At 36.4% G+C, this 16,598-nt stretch overlaps 3 protein-coding genes and 1 long non-coding RNA gene across 5 annotated transcripts; 1 reads left to right on the top strand and 3 right to left on the bottom strand.

Moving 5' to 3' along the window:
- Positions 1-381: 381 nt before the first annotated feature.
- LOC107797028 (bifunctional TH2 protein, mitochondrial) lies at positions 382-5,402 on the bottom strand. Of its 2 annotated transcripts, none has more exons than XM_016619862.2 (6): positions 4,676-5,402; positions 4,466-4,574; positions 2,786-3,076; positions 2,248-2,662; positions 1,895-2,161; positions 382-1,457 (listed from the first exon to the last, which is right to left on the bottom strand). In XM_016619862.2, exons 1-6 carry the CDS (start codon positions 4,864-4,866, stop codon positions 1,051-1,053), a joined length of 1,680 nt encoding a protein of 559 aa, XP_016475348.1. In that variant the 5' UTR covers positions 4,867-5,402; the 3' UTR covers positions 382-1,050. The 2 variants fall into 2 exon arrangements, with proteins under 2 accessions (XP_016475348.1, XP_016475349.1); XM_016619863.2 differs by having other exon boundaries at positions 382-1,454.
- Positions 5,403-7,495: 2,093 nt separating this feature from the next.
- Positions 7,496-9,026, bottom strand: LOC107797027 (uncharacterized). The gene is made up of 2 exons (XR_001650575.2): positions 8,801-9,026; positions 7,496-7,785 (listed from the first exon to the last, which is right to left on the bottom strand). It is a non-coding gene; the product is annotated as an uncharacterized LOC107797027 (long non-coding RNA).
- A 2,506-nt stretch (positions 9,027-11,532) lies between these two features.
- Positions 11,533-12,988, top strand: LOC107797030 (photosystem II reaction center Psb28 protein). The gene is made up of 2 exons (XM_016619865.2): positions 11,533-11,706; positions 12,365-12,988. The coding sequence occupies exons 1-2, from the start codon at positions 11,634-11,636 to the stop codon at positions 12,832-12,834; spliced, it is 543 nt and encodes a 180-aa protein (XP_016475351.1). The 5' UTR covers positions 11,533-11,633; the 3' UTR covers positions 12,835-12,988.
- A 179-nt stretch (positions 12,989-13,167) lies between these two features.
- On the bottom strand, positions 13,168-15,781 carry LOC107797029 (subtilisin-like protease SBT1.2). Its single transcript, XM_016619864.2, has one exon. The coding sequence runs from the start codon at positions 15,667-15,669 to the stop codon at positions 13,360-13,362; it is 2,310 nt and encodes a 769-aa protein (XP_016475350.1). The 5' UTR covers positions 15,670-15,781; the 3' UTR covers positions 13,168-13,359.
- Between the last annotated feature and the right edge of the window lie 817 nt (positions 15,782-16,598).

Genomic DNA, 16,598 nt, shown 5'->3' with positions numbered 1-16,598 from the left:
TATTATATAGGGATGTTGTTATAGAGAGATCTGACTGTATCTGCTTTTTGATATAACCCGTAAAACACATTGAAAAATTCCTTAACAACATCGTTCAAGAGTTTTTTCGAGGCATCGCAGTACATTAATTGGAATTCACAGTTCCAGTCAACAAGCAAATATAGAATTTAAATGACAAAATATGATTAATGAGAATTCATATAATTGACCCAACTTAGGTGAAGCAATATTAGTATATGCATTTTCCTTGGTTCATTTCTTCTAAACTACACCAGGTTGAGACTTTCAATTTGGTTTATATCGATTTGATTCAGAAGCAGCTTTAACTTTGGGATCAAAGTTAATTATATTTCAATGGATCCCATAAATTCAAACTAGCCATAAAAAAAACTAGGAAAATCAAAGCATTCATTAAGCAACCTTTCATGAGATACACATTTTACAAATGGGAAAATAAAACATTCCCATCATAGTTCATCATTACTCAAGGGAAGAAAAATAAAAACAGTTCAAATCAATATGTTCAGTTTACAAGTAAATAACCTGACAAACAATTGACTTTTCCATGTTGCCTTTACTAAAATATATGTAAAGCAACAATATCCTGAAAATGAGATTCCTAATAAAATCATCTCATATTCAGGATTTACACCGAGGCAGATTCACAATAAGCACTCCCTCATGAGTCTCATACTTCTCCCCCTCAAAAGCTTGAGAAAGTGAACAACTACAATGCTTTAAAACACGAGGCCGATGCACTCGACTAGAGGTGAGTAGCACAAAGGAAACAAACTACAGTACTAATTGCCTGGAGTGACCAAATTGCCTTGGGTCCTAAAAATCACCCAGACAGTATAACTTGACACGGGCTACTAGTCCTTGACGAAAAAAGGACCAAGGACCGACACATGGACATGTAGTTTGATTAGCCACATGTTAGACAGATATAACCTAATTTATATGCTTGTTAATCTCAGATAAATTTACCAACCCCCATTACCCTGTGACACATGCTTCAGGGAGCAGCTAAATAGCCGGGGGCTTGGAAGTCTATAATCCCAAAATGAATGCATGTATCTCAGACCAACTGGAGACAGTGTAAAGAATGCCAGACATTCCCTTCAAACCACCTTCAGCTAGCTCCCTCTGTTTTGTTACCAAACCGGAGAACAGTGGAACAAAAGAAATACCAAACTGTTCACCTAATCTTCTAAGGCCAGCACTCAGACCAATCACAATCCCCACGTCTGCATTGAGCAGGCAAAGCAAGTCACCGACGGAGCCTCCAACATAAACTGTAGTATGTTTGCTATTACTCTCACGGGACTTCAGGATGTCGTTAAAGGCTTGAAGCTTGTCCATAGGAGATTCCATCTTCTTAATCATGTCACCAGTGGTAACAGATCCTTCATAAGGTAACTCATTTGAGTGCACATTTAACACTGGTAAGACCCCTGCTGATGGAAGAGGATGTCAACCAATAGCTTCTAACTTAAAGAATTCAATCTATATCCAACTGAGAAAAATTTCAGATATCATTTTTTTAAGGCAGTAAATAATCATAATCATGTGGGCTGATGGCCGGCCCACGTATCTATTGGTTACACCCTAGTTGTCACAAGTTCATTATTTATCTCTTTAGCTCAAATCTGCTCAATTCGATTTAAAGATAGAAAACCGGACATGAACTATCAACTAACCAACCCATTCTTATATCCCCGCGTGCATTTTTTACATTTTTTGGGTTGGTACGAAAAGATGAAGTTACATTCTCGTGCTTTGATCACATTCAGCCTGTTATTATGTTACAGAATTGGAGACGTTTTCCTTGCTTTGTGTTCTGCAGCAATGTATATCTTTCCAGATAAGGAATTAATGGAGTGCAAAGGTATACCTGATGAAAAAGCTGATCTGATCAGATCTCCGGACCAACAATATGACAGTACATGAACATCTGCATGCAAGTTTTCGGTTCCAAGTATTTCTTGAAAAATGTTTTTGCAACCATTTTGAAAGATGAGGCGTTCCCCAGCCCGTTTTATGTCTTCCTGACTCAACCCTCTTAATACACCAGAACGAACCACCATATCATTTGCGCTCCTTTCAAAATCAGACAGCTGCTCTAGTGCTTTACACAGACCCTCATAATCAAATCTCCCAACTGCCATGAATTTGGAGATATTTTAGGACTTCTCATTGTCGTGATACAAAGAGGCATCTACAAAAGAACAGACGAAGACTACATACCTGCTTCACTAGGTATGATGCTTTCTATGCATTGCTCGTATTCCTCAATATACTTGCTAGAAAGATTGCTCCAAGTGGCCCGAAGATCAGCTGCAGAAACACGAGGGTACAGGGTTTCACAATCATCTAGATCACTCTTTGCTGCTGCTATGATGGCAACATCGGCCAAAAGGGCAGATGAATCAACAGCACTGCACGTCATGTCAAAATCACAAAACATGGTAAGATTGCATCCTGCTGGTTCTTGGACTTGAGAAATGGGGGTTACAGTGGACTGGGTAATTGGCTGAGCAGAGATGAATTCCAATTCAAGTTTCATAGCTTGGTGATACAGCCTTTCGACAACATCAAGTTCTTCACCAGTCAAACAAACACTTAGTTTATCCAGTAGGTCCTCAATCCTTGAAGCATATGCCTAAGCACAGAACCATTACAAGGGAACGGTTAGACAAATTTCAACTACAGAATACTCTTTGTATTTGGATAAGAAATTCCTACCAAAATGAAAAATAATGCATTGCTCAAAAACCAGACACACCTCAAAACTTTCTGAACATAGACAGTCAATCCATCTCTCATAGATGTTATTGTTCTCTTCAGGGACCAAAACAGACTTAATCTCCTTGCTAAGAAAGCTGTAAAGCCTCATACAGGGTGCAATTACACTAAGTGCATAAGCCGCAAGCCTTGTCTTCTCAAAAGGGGTCACAATTTTACCGGTAAACTTTTCCCCTTCAACTTTTCCTGCTGCTGTGGCCAGCAAAAAGTCAGTGTATCTAACTGTGGCACTGTCACAAGTGCTATTATTTGGAAGTTCAAAGCCCCATTCCTGCATTATGATGTATCTGTTAAAAGCTGAAGAATCGACATCGCTGATAAATAATACTAATAACATGGACACCTCTAAATGCTGATATGGTTAATGCAAGAACAGCTGCTCTTTGGACTTTGTCCTTCCTTATAAAGAGATTCTAGACCGGTCGAAGAGGTTCGGAGAAGTGAGCACAAGCCCATTAAATCGCTGGACTCTCATCTTGTTCTTTGTTGCTCTCATCTAAAATTCTTCTAGCAGTACAAAATTTGCACTACCAGACAACCTACTAGATCAACTATTTATCCAGTAAATTTCACGTTCCGTTATACACTTATACTACCCTTTTCAATTAAAGATAAACTAGAGATAAGATTTTTTTTTTTTGGGGGGGGGGGGGGGCTTTGTCCTTCCTTTTTCTTTGAAGATGCCCAGTCCAGCTTGTGCACACCTCAATCATTCCACCACCAGCAGAGGTACGGGGTAACTCTACACACCAAGACTTAGGCACATGAGAAAAAATCACCTAATCTTTTATGTCTCTGCCCGGATTCGAACCCTAATCTCAAAGGTTTTCACTTATTTTATTGACCACTAGGCTACAACTTTTGGATGCATCTCAATCTTTCGCCTTTCCTCAATCAGGAGATGGAAAAAAATGAAACCGAAATTATATACTCCCTCCTTTTCAATTCATATGAACCTAATTGACTAGGCACGGAGTTTAAGAAAAGAGAGAGGACTTTTGAACTTGTGGTGTAAAATGAGGCACATATATTTTGTGTGGTTATAAATCATTGCATAAAGGTAAATTGTTTCCCAAATACGGAAAGAGCTAATTCTTTTTGGCATGGATTAAAAAGGAAATAGGTTCACATAAATTGAAACGGAGGGAGTATGTGATATTAATCACAAAGACCTTGAGTTAGAGAAAATTTGCACGTGATCCTCTACCAATTAACCAAAGAGTGTTACATCTATTTATGAAACTGAATTACCAATTCATATTAACTTCCCAAGTTAAAAATCCAACAAGAAACCCATCCATTACATGCTTTTAAATGGTTAACCTGAATTTCGATATGAACAATCAACCGATTACACCTCAATCACACACTAGTTGGATCAGTTATATATAAACCTTAAGCATCCACCTGTTCTATTCGCGCCTATCTATTGGCCTTTTAAGACAAATTGGGGGTTCTCGAAAACTAAAATTTGTCCAAAAGCCACACTTATTCCTATGCTAATATACAAGTCTCTAGTCAGACTAACAAGACTATGTAATAACAACCACTACACCTTAATCCCGACTAGTTAAGAACATCATTTTCTTCCATTTTGATTTACTCTATCAATTCATATGAACATAGACAGAATAAACCAGGAATTTCAGGTGTAGCTTACCCGCACAAGATCATCTTGATCTTTAAGCTTCCTCAAGACACGCTTTCTCAAATCACGGATAGCTTCCTTGTCTTCGTCGTCATCCGCAAAATCCTCCGCCAACTCATAACTGCCAAAAGCAAACGGTTAATCAATAGATTCAATAGAACTCCTCATGGATTTATCTTTTTATAATATGTATATTGATGAATTAAAAAAGTGGGGGCTTACGCCTGAGCAAAAGCTTGAAGGAAATAGACATCTTGAGAGATACAGTGAAGAAATGATTTAGAATCCAAAGTCCCAGATGCCAAACACACAATAAAAGGAGTATAAAGAGCACAAAGTGATTCGTTCTTGAACTTGACCCAAAGCCTCTTTGCTATCCCACCATCATCTGGGGTTGCTTGGAATCCTTCCATATCAAATCTTAGCTTCTAACCAAATGTAGCAATACTTAGCTGCTAAAAAAGATGTGAACTTTGTAAACAACTTTGACCCGTCAGTTCAGATTTATCCTACACCTATGTTTGTGGGATGTAACTTAGTCAAGATTTTGGGTCGAAAAGTAGCTAACTTTCCTTGAAAGAGTCGAAAAGGGCGTGTAATTAGAGACGTGAGAAAAGTGGGCGTTTTTATAGATATTGGGTCTCACCACAAATGGGAATGCGCGTTTGTGTAGTGAGAAAGAGTAAAGGAAGGGGACTAAGTCTGAGTTGGTCACTCACGGATTAATGGGTAAATTCAATTCAAAGGTCGACTCCTCTGACCAAAGAAAGAAAGAACTGTAGAGATGAAGAAGAAGAACGAAGAAAGAAAGGAGAGGAGAGGATCCGTGACGTGTTGGAGAAAGCAAGGAATCAAAGAGTTGAAAAAGAAGGGGGTGGGTGTTGGGACAAGGGGATTAATTGGGACAGCTAACGGCGCGCTAAATGCGGTGTCAAGTTGCAGAGTACGTGAATATAATACGGACAACCTAATACAGTACTTTCATTGAAGCTGCCCGCCGCCTCCTTCATTCCCTCTCTCTTGTGAATCCAATAGAATGATGTTTTCACACAAATCAAATCATTCATTAAATGTCCATATTAATTACAGATTGTTAATCTCAAATAAAAGAATTTTTTTTGAATAATATGTTAAAGTTGATCAATTTATAACACCAAGCAAGGAAAAAGGGATAAACGCATAGAGGTATCGGAAGATTGATCAAGTAATTTAATCTTAATAGTTAAAAAATTCAAGTGACAACGCATTTCAGTTAATTATTAATTAATTGATAATTGTTCTATGCAAATTTATGAAAATAATGTAAGATTGACTTATAGCATGTTTGGCCAAACTTCTAAAATCTGCTTATTTTGAGAAGTATTTTTTTTTCAAAATTACTTTTCAAAAAAGTACTTTTGGTGAGAATCGGTTTGTGTTTGACTAATTAATTTGAAAAACACTTTTGAACAGTAATTAGTGCTTGGCCAAACTTTTGAAAACTGCTTCTAAGTGTATTTTTCTCAAAAGTGCTTATCAAAAAAGTACTTTTGGAGAGAAGCTACATTTTTCTGCTTCTCAAAATCTACTTCTGCTTCTCCTCAAAAGTACTTTTTTTCCTTCTAAAAGCTTGGTCAAACAACTCAATTTTTGGCTAAAAGCATTTTTGGCCCAAAAAAAGTTTGGTCAAACATGCTATTAAAGTACATGCTTTTCGCGATACTCCCCCATCTCAATTTAACTGATACACTTTTCTTATTAGTCCGTTCCAAAAAGAATGATACATATATTTAAAAATAATTTAACTTTGAAATTTTTATTTTACCCATTTTATCCTTGATGAAAAGTTTTTATAGCCACACAAATATTATGACCTCACAAAACTTTTATCCTTTAAGCTTTTAGGACTACATGTTTCAAAAGTTTCTTTTCTTTTTTAAACTTTGTGTCGAGTCAAACTATCTCATCTAAGTTAAAACAGATGGAGTAATAAGTATTGGTGTATAACATTTGAATAAGATTGAAATTAAAAGGAATATAGGGAATTTGTAATTTGTGAATAACATTTGTGCAATAGTACTATGTAAGTATAAACCGTTCTTATCATTTTCCAATTTAGAATTGTTTTAAAGGTGAAGTCAGAAGCTTTACGATAATTGCACAAACTACTGAGTTTGTATTATAAACAGGTTAATAAAATTTCAAATGTCAAAACTCAAAAATATTTTTGGATTTTTTCTTCAACCAAATGCCATTAGGGAAAAGTTTTTCAGCTTTTGCAAAAACTAAAAATACTACTCCAAATGTGTTTTTAGTTCTTGCGAAAAAACTGAAAACCTTTGTTTATTGGTCGAATTCTTTTTCGAAAGCATTGAAACAATTTTTAATACTTTTTGAAAATAATCCATAGTTTCAAATCCTTAGATTTTTCTCTATTACATAATCCTCGGCATGTTAAGGGATCTTAGCCCCATAGTATATTTGGACGGATTGAGTGATTCATGCTTCCATTATCAAATAACACTCAAAAAGTCAAAATGGTTGACCAAATCAAGCCTTCCAAGATAAGATCACTTGGATTAATTATTAGCTCAAAATAATTCACTAGTTTGTCTGTCGTGAAACAATCAATAAAAAAATCATTTTCAGCAACACAGTTAAACATAGAATTTTTAGAGAAAACTATAAAAGAGTGACTCCAGTAAAGTGGATTGTTTTTAATCCGCTCCTTAACCCTTATTGACCAGACAAACTTTAGATGTATCGAGTTACAATTGAAAAATACTATATATTTTTAGCCGTTCTAAAAAAATAGCTAACTAAATGTATATACGTGTAATATTTACAAATATATATATATTTTATATACCTTTTGGCTAGATAATACAATTAGTTTCGGCCGAGCTGCTAATTTTATCACACCCCAACCTCGGGAGGTGCGATACAACACATAATGCTCGAAGACCAGTGGGAACTAACGTCCAACTTAGACCCTTCGTCATGAGATCTGGGCCAACAAGGCCTCCAAGTATGATACCAAAATTAAGAAAATGTTCACAAATGACCGTGGAAGAAACTTTAACATTTTATATATACACCACCGTTGCCAACATAGTCATAACCAACATTTATATACACACAGGACACTAGTATGCAAGCCTCCACAATCAATAACTTGGTTGGGACAGGGCCCCATCATACCCAAAATGATAAAGACATGTACTCCAGTACCTATCGACTTCTGTTCAGCTACTCCGGAGAAGTGGAGTGCGACAACTAACAGGTGAAACAGGTACCCTATTGAAGAGGCATGTCACCGGATCTATCTGTATTTGTGGGCATAAACATAATGCCTAGAAGAAAGGGGTATCAATACGAAAGATGTACTGAATATGTCAGACATGTAATAAAGGTAAACCAAAGACTTATTATAATAGATATAAATACAAAATTTCGAACTGAATACCGAAGACAGGCCACTGGGGCATACACTGCGGAAACCATGAACTATAAATGCGTGCCACTCATTGGGGCTTTGCATTAAATATATAATATAATACAATATTATTCAACCGCTCTTTGGGGCATATAATCTCATATCATGCTCAACCACTCTTTGGGGCATATCATATCATATCATATCGTACTCGGCCTCGAAGAGGACTCGGTAAAGTCCTATATCTTCATCACATCGTACCCGGCCTCAGGAGATCTCGGTTGTACTCGGCCTCAACAGGACTTGGCGTTCCCGGCCTCAAGGGGACTCGATCGTACCCGGCCTCAGAAGATCTTGATTATACATAGTCTCAACAAAACTCGATGTACACGGTCTCAAGAGGACTCGATAATATCACATGATACATCATTCCATACCCAGCCTTGTAGAGGACTCGGTCATACCCGGCCACACGAGGGCTCGGTAAATACTTCACATCATTGTCTCATCACACCCAACTGATCAGTGGATGCACAATATATATATATATATATATATATATATATATATATATATATATATATATATATATATATATATATATATATATATATATATATATATATATATATATATATATATATATATATATATATATATATATATATATATATATATATATATATATATATATATATATATATATATATATATATATATATATACTTTAAAAAAATTACATTTCACTGCCTCTTGATACCATTCGGGAACATCTCAAACTTGAAAAAAATTGCAACACGCAAAGAATGTATAAGAACATGAACATCATTATCAAGAAAGACTTAGAACAATTCAATTTTACAACAAAAGGATTTTTCAGAAGGGACAGCTTGCATCAAGACATGCCAACGAAAGAAAATTGCCTCACATACCTTTTTGAAAGGCTAACTATGTTTTTTGAGTTCTTACACTTCTATGGTGATTTCACTTCAACGGAATCTCCAAAATTAGTATAACAAGAAGGCAAATGACTCAGTGATGGTAACGAGATTCTTTACGTTAAATTCAGCTAGGTTCGCCTTTGATTATGCCTTGAATCATTTAAGAGTTCTTAAAAGAAACCCGAGAGATGATTTTTGTGTAGAATGAAAGAGAAGAAAGTTGTATTGCTTTTTATATCAAGTCTAAAAATTTCACCGCCCTCAATACTAAACGGGTCGCCTCGCACCGACCATTGCGCCCTGTGGGGAAGGTGGCACAATCTGATGGAATGCGTAATCACCTTTTGTCCCCATAACTTGTCGCCGGCCGATTGGTTGCGCGTAAATTCATCATTAGTTTCCAACTTTTTACGAGAGGGAAAGTATGGGGTGTAACAAATTTTATATTTTGCCCGTCATAATTCTAGTTTTTCTTCAACAATCCATTTTATTAACTCAACTATTAACTTAGTTTAAATTTGACTCAATTAATCCATATGCAGATAACAATGAGGGTTAATGTACAAGTCTTTATCAAGAAAAAAATCTCACTTTATACCTATTAAGCCCAAACTATTTACTCTTTAATACCCAAGCCCAAAAGATTTACTTTTCTTACCCATACGGCCTAAACTATTTACCCGTCTATCCAATCCCCTTTCTCTTTTCAATTTCTCTAAACAAGTAGAGTCCTACATCCCAAACGTTCTTTTTCCCTTTCAAAAAAAATACCCATAGCTTAGTCTTTTTAGTGGATGATGAAAACCCAGTACAAACCCATGCATTTACCTAATATTTTTTTAGAATTTTCTATATAAATTTTAAAATACAAGTTTTCGTATGATTTTACATGAGTTTCACTCCAAAATCCTTTTTCTATATTAGTATATTATGTTTTGTGTATTTATTTGTATTCCTGAGCCCATGTTGTTGTGGTTATATATTAAGCTTCCCATATCAAAAAAATTGTGTGTCATTGAAGACCCGCCATTGTTGATATTGAAGCTCCTACATTAAAATTTTATTTTTAAGATTTGATATTTAATTCAAAGTGGGTGCTGTAAAATATTACTTATAGTACTTTCAGGAAGTTTATAGTAAAATTTGTTCGCATTTGGAGCTGATTTGAGGTGATTGAGATCGAATATTTTTAGCTGAAATCGAAGAACATAGTTACCCAACAGTATACCGCTACGGTATACAGTATGCTGTAGGAGTATATAGCTATATTGTAACAGTATACCGTTATAGTATACAATATACTGCAATGGTATACTGTAATAATGGAAGAAGAACACAATTACCAAATAGTACACCGCTATGGTATATAATATACTGTAGGAGTATATAGCTATACTGCAACAGTATACTATTATAGTATATAATATATTGTAATGGTATACTATAATAATATGCAATATACTACAACAATATGCTGTAATAGTATACAATATACCTTAATAGTATACTTCGACTGCTATTTGTTGAATTATCTAGGTGTTATTGTTCAAAGCTAAAGTCATGGTTATGGTAACATTATATTGTTATAGTATATAATATAATATAATAGTATACTGCAATAAATAAGTAATTTTTTAATTTTTTTTAATATTTCCAACTATGTCCTTGCAAATATTTTCTTAAATGACTTTTTATGGAGTTTCATGAAAATAACATTCATTGTATAAGTAGATGTAGGAAGGCATAAAATAGTAATGTAGCTATTTGGTATACTTATATGCAGCTTTGGTATACTATTGTGACAAGTAATTTACAATAACATTAAATACTAACATGTGACTTTATTATACTAATATAACATTTTATTATAATGATATATAATTTTGAATCCTATGTGCTAAAAATATTTACAATAATACATACATTTTTAAAAAAATGAAAATGCAATGAAAAAAGAGAGAGAAGAGAAAACAAGTATAATGTATAAGTTGTTTTAATAATTGATTTAAAGAAGAAAAAAAAGAGAAAAATGAAGACAAATAGTTTATTATACTATCAGTTATATTAAAGAAGGTGAATAAATATTAAATATATCATCTATATTTTATTATTATATAAAAAAAAAGAATAAAGAAAAGGAACAAAAAAGTGAATGTAATTAGATTATGTAGAAATAAAGTAAAGCTAAATTAATTTATGAAAGGAAGAAGAAATAAAGAAAATGAACAAAAGGAAAGAAAAAAGCGAAAAAATAAAATAAAATAAAGGAGCCAAAATTGTGTATGGAATCAGATTATTTGAAAATAACAAAATAAAAAACATTATGATTTTAAAAAAGAACAGAAAAGGAGTAAAAAGGAAAAAATAAAGTAAAAGGAGAAAAAAGAAAAGGATAAAAAATAGCTAGTTACCCACAAAAGCTACAATGGGTAGGAAAAATAATTAGTTTAATGGGTAGAAAAATAAATAGGTAGACAAGAGTAATTAGTTTGGTTTTTATGGGTAAAGCTATAAAACTCCCTTTATCAATTGCTCAAACATCTAGTGTTTTTATTGGGCTGCTATTAGAGCCAGCCCAAAACTTGATAAAAGCCCAGATAGGATTTTCAGCCCATCTAGTTAATTAAAGTTGGCGGGAGTGTATTGTCTGGTGGTTGGCTCAAAAATCAAATGGTATGGGTAAGCCAATCCATTTGAAAAAATCTAAAAGAATGTTAGAAGCGAATGGCTGTCGTTGTTACAACCAGCCACTCTCTCTTTCCACATCGACTGTTTTTTTAGTTCCCTCTGCTCCATTCTCTCTCTTTCTCTCTGCACTTTTCTAATGGCTACTCTTCAATCTCTTGCATTCTCTCCTGCACTTTCTCACAGTTCTCATCAGCCTCGCTCTCTTTTGGGTATGTTTCCTTCAACTTAATGTGCTTATGTATCTTGACTCTCTTTCCTTTAATGGCCGAGTTCTTTCAATAATTCTTGGTTTATCAGTATATCTCGTTAAGTTCCGTAAGGAGTTGTATTTCTAGTTTTCTTTTTACGCTTTTTGAGTAACTAATGAGGTGGGTATTTGTGCATTCATCTTTTTGATAATCTTCTTTCTGGGATAATTTGTACTGGAAATGTAATGCAGCTGAATGTTAAACTTGGAAATTAGGGCCACAAGACCTGCAGTCTAGTGGCACTAGTGGAAGTTTTCCACATAATAGGTGTGAGTTCAATTCTTGTTGTCTCCCTTTTCCATTCCCTCCCGATGTAATAGAAAAAATTAGGAAATTAGGGATCATAGTTGATTCAACAGCAACAATTACACCTCAATCCCAAACAAATTAGGTTCACTATATGAATCCTCATTGACCATGTTTCTCCATTTAAAATCATCTCAGGCCAACATTACAAAATAAAAATAAAAAGTACTAGAAGTTCTCTATATTTCCTAGTGGCATAAGAATAATAGGGCTAAGAAACTCCTGGATAGCATAGTACCTAAAGTAAGCATATTAAAAAGGCGATCATTGTTAATTCAAGATCAATAATTATTTTTTGTGTTCTGTACTGTAGGAATAGCATCAGGGGTGGTTCATCAAAGTGCAGGATCTTCATTCAATGGCCAGCGCTTGTGCCTAACCCGTTCACGTTTTACTTCCAACATCCAAAACCAAAAAATGTCCAGACTAAGTATAATGATGGTTCAGCCAAAAATTCAGTTCATACAAGGAACTGATGAACAGACAATACCAGATGTGAAGCTTACCAAGTCAAGGGACGGGACAAATGGTATGGCCATATTCAGGTTTGATAATCCCTCCGTATTCGACTCATCTGGTGAAGTTGGGGATATCACTGGATTCTACATGATTGATGAGGAAGGGGTTCTTTCATCAGTTGATGTAAATGCCAAGTTTGTTAACGGAAAGCCTGCGGGAGTTGAAGCTAAGTATATAATGCGGACTCCACGAGAATGGGACAGGTTCATGAGATTTATGGAGCGGTATGCTAGTGCAAACGGATTGCAGTTTGTTAAAAGTTGAGATTGTATGTTTTCTTTTTATTGCCTGACCAATTTCTTGAAATTTTTGTCTGTCATATTGGTTTATGAGTAATTAGTTCAAAAGGTGTAAACTTGAAAAATCTTCTTAGCGACATGCTGATAAGTGACAAGATAGCTGCATCCATTTACAGTTAGATGTTACTTCTAGTTCCTTTTATAGCTTTCACTATTCTCTTTCTTCGTGATATTTGTTCATTTGTGATGGTTCCTTTAGTTTGTTATAGATGGTTCACTTCCAAGTCCAAGTGCAAACTTGTGCTTGGTCTAATCTATTTATACATGTTACAACTTCTGAACATTGAGGAGATAAATGTACTTGGTAAAACACATTGCTTTCAAATGATTATCATTCATTTCTTCTTTATCGAAAGATAAAGATGATCTTTGCCTGTCAGCTGTATATGCTCTAACATCAGTTTCTAATAAGATTGTGAAATTCCTAATGGAAGTTTTGAACTAAGACAATAAACATTTGGTGCTATTGTTGTGACATTGGTGATAGCCTTCACTTCGTTGATGCCCATGTGACTGAAATAGGACTCCTGACTTTGTTGGCTTTATTTCCTAGATTGACCCATGTCAATTGCCCCTCTGCAAAACTCATCCTTTGAGATCCATTTCTTTTCCTTGACATAAACCAAACTCTGTAACTTAAGCTTTGGTTTGCATGTTTAAATATCAGGCGACGTGGTTTGACTCTCACTTTGACTCCCTCAGGTGTCACAATGTCAACTGAGTAAACAGAATTAGGGTTCCCTACGTTTGTTACTCTCCTCTTGATCATCTTTCTAGTCATTCCTGCCCTGAAAATTACTGAAATTGAGGGGTAATTCAGGCTGAAACCCCTCTCCTTCTGTAAAATGTCACGGCAGCTGACATTCCTATGAGTAATGCTGAAGACTTCAGAATTTCTGTACCCAATAGTACAGAGGTGAGTGATATATTCATCAACCCGGATGTCATATATTAGTCCAGGATCGATGGCTCTTTCTGGTTTTACGTGTCCAGCTCCAGTTGCAAAAAGCTTAGCCGGTGCATCTCCATCCATGATTGGTTTTCCCAAGTGGTCAGTTGTATCTGCAGTGGTCACTAATGCGGATTTGATTGCTGCTGGAGTCCATCTAGGATGAGCTGAGTGGAGCAATGCGGCAATTCCACTAACATGAGGACAAGCCATAGAAGTCCCTGACATAACAGTGAAATTTACTCTTCTTGAATCCTCTGGAAGGCCACTGGGGCCTAAATTTTGCGGCCAAGCGGCTATTATGTTTACCCCTGGAGCAATCAAATCGGGTTTGAGAATTGAAGGATCGGTATAACTTGGCCCCCTTGACGAAAATTGAGCTACCCCAGGTGCTCTTGACTTTCCTATTACCGTTCCTCCAAATATGAATCGAGCTGTTGGCCTTTTTGTCGAGTTCAGATAGTTTTGTAATTGAGTTGATTCATCGAAGCCAATCAACGTTGCTGGAATGACATGGACATCGACAGAATCTTCCTCTAAATTTACTGCTGTGTTTACTAGGATCATAGCAGCACCACCTGCCTCCTTCACAACCTGCCCTTTTTCTGCCCTTCCATTGACTCCCCTATTACACACAACCATTTTTCCCTGGACTTGTTCTCTTGAAAGCGATCCTCTCAAGCAAAATTCACTTCCCTTGTCCGCATTCTTGATATAAACGAGTTCAAGACTCTTACCTGAGCAGCTTGGAACTTGCTTCCCGGGGTACAAAGATTCTCCATACAGGAACTTTCCATTGCCTAACTTAACTAATGCTGGAAATCTCCTGTCAAGTGTGCTAGCGCCAACAGTGGCAATCCAAGCAGCCCCATTGGCTACTGAACTTTGGATTGGACCATTATTCCCGGCTGCACATATAACTGAAATTCCATGCTCCATGGCTCTAAAACTGCCAATGGCAATAGTATCATCATAAAGTGGAACGGGGAAGCCACCAAGTGAGAGTGACAATATGTCTACTCCATCTCTTATGGCTACATCCATTGCTGCAAGTATATCAGAGCTGTAACAACCACTGAACCAGCAGACTTTATATATTGCAATGTGGGCACCCGGGGCCATCCCTCGTGCCTCCCCCGCTCCATTTCTAAGCACACCAGCCATTGGCACCGCAGCTCCTCCAGCAGTGGATGCTGTATGTGTGCCATGGCCATGGGAATCCCGAGGTGATACATATTCCTCCACTAAATCTGGTGACCATGTCATTGAGGCCACACGATGTCCTTTGCTGAAAAACCTCGCGCCTATAATCTTGCGATTGCAGCTTGAAGAATTGAAATCCTGTCCTCCTTGACAGATACCCCTCCATTTCTGTGGAACAGGAGGCATTCCATGATCATCAAAACTTGGACTTTCTGGCCAAACTCCAGTGTCTAACACTCCAATGATCGCCCCTCGACCAAATCCAGACTTCAACCAAGCACCTTCTCTCGTCGGACTTAGTCCCAAGAACTTATATGAATAAGTAGTTTGAACTTCAAGCCTCCTCTCTGCACGTATTGATAACACATCATTGTATTTTCTTAAAGACTCGAGCTCAGCTTCAGTGAGTTGAGCTGCAAAGCCTTCCATAGCAGAATGGTAGGAGTACAAAAGGCGAGAAGACGAGTCTTCTCCAGAGGAAATGGCTTTTGCAAGGAAAGAGAGGTGCCATTGAAGCTTAGAGCTAAAAGGGGGTCTTGTTGCTCCATTTGGATGCAACTGAACAATGTACGTTTGAAAATCTTGAGCTTGTATGAAAACAATACAGAGTAAAATACAGAGAAAGGAGAATTGGGTACTGGATTCCATTGAAGTAGTATTGGCTTAACTATGCTTGGAAAAGAATGCATGTTTCTTGGAACAAAGAATGAGGTATTTGAAGGGGATGAAGAGAATTCAAAAATGGGGTGTTGGAGACATGTCTGAGCCTCTGAAAGAGAAGAAGAAACTCGTGAAAATATATGAGCTCTATATCACGAGTATCATTTGTCAAGAAAGAGGAGAGAAGCAGAGAGGATCAGATACAATATTGTAGTATTATACGAGGAGCTGAAGGTCTCGCCTATGTATTCACGAGATATTGTGAAACATTTTAAGAAACATTCTCAATTTCAAGTTTTAGATTTAGAGGATGTCCCTTTATTTAATAGATTCATTTGTTAGACAAGAATACACAAATGCATTTATGCTCAGGCGCCAAACTTCACCATGTCTGAGATCCTGCAGTGGGAGCATTCAATTGAGTCACGCCACGCTTAGCTCTCCTTGCACTTTTACGTAGGTCTCTGCCAGGGGCGGATTTAGGGGGCGGAAGGGGTTCACCCGAACCCCCTTCGCCGAAAAATTACACTAATATATAAGGCAAAATCTGTTTTTTACCTCTATATATTGAGTTTTGAACCCGCTTGACACAGCCCAAAAGTGTAGCTTAGTGGTCAAGGGAGTTTAAAATCTTTGAAAGGTCATAGGTTTAATTCCCACTAGCTACGATCTTTTTTTTCTTGAACCCCTTGGCGGAGATCCTGGCTCCGCCACTGGTCTATGCAATGGAATGGCAGCTCTACATTTTGGCCCACTAATACTAGGATGTTGTTTTTGTTTTTATTTTTTCAGGAATTAAATATACTTCTAGTGAGTTTTTTTTCTTTTGGGGGTTGGGGGTTTAAAAAGAAAAAAAGAAATGACGAGGATTGACTCGATAGAGGGTACATGATATTTGTTTGGAAAAATTTATCCGC

Source organism: Nicotiana tabacum, chromosome 19 (assembly GCF_000715075.1).
Source record: "Nicotiana tabacum cultivar K326 chromosome 19, ASM71507v2, whole genome shotgun sequence".
NCBI classification, from domain to species: Eukaryota; Viridiplantae; Streptophyta; class Magnoliopsida; order Solanales; family Solanaceae; genus Nicotiana; species Nicotiana tabacum.
This window is presented reverse-complemented; position numbering and strand designations above follow the sequence as displayed.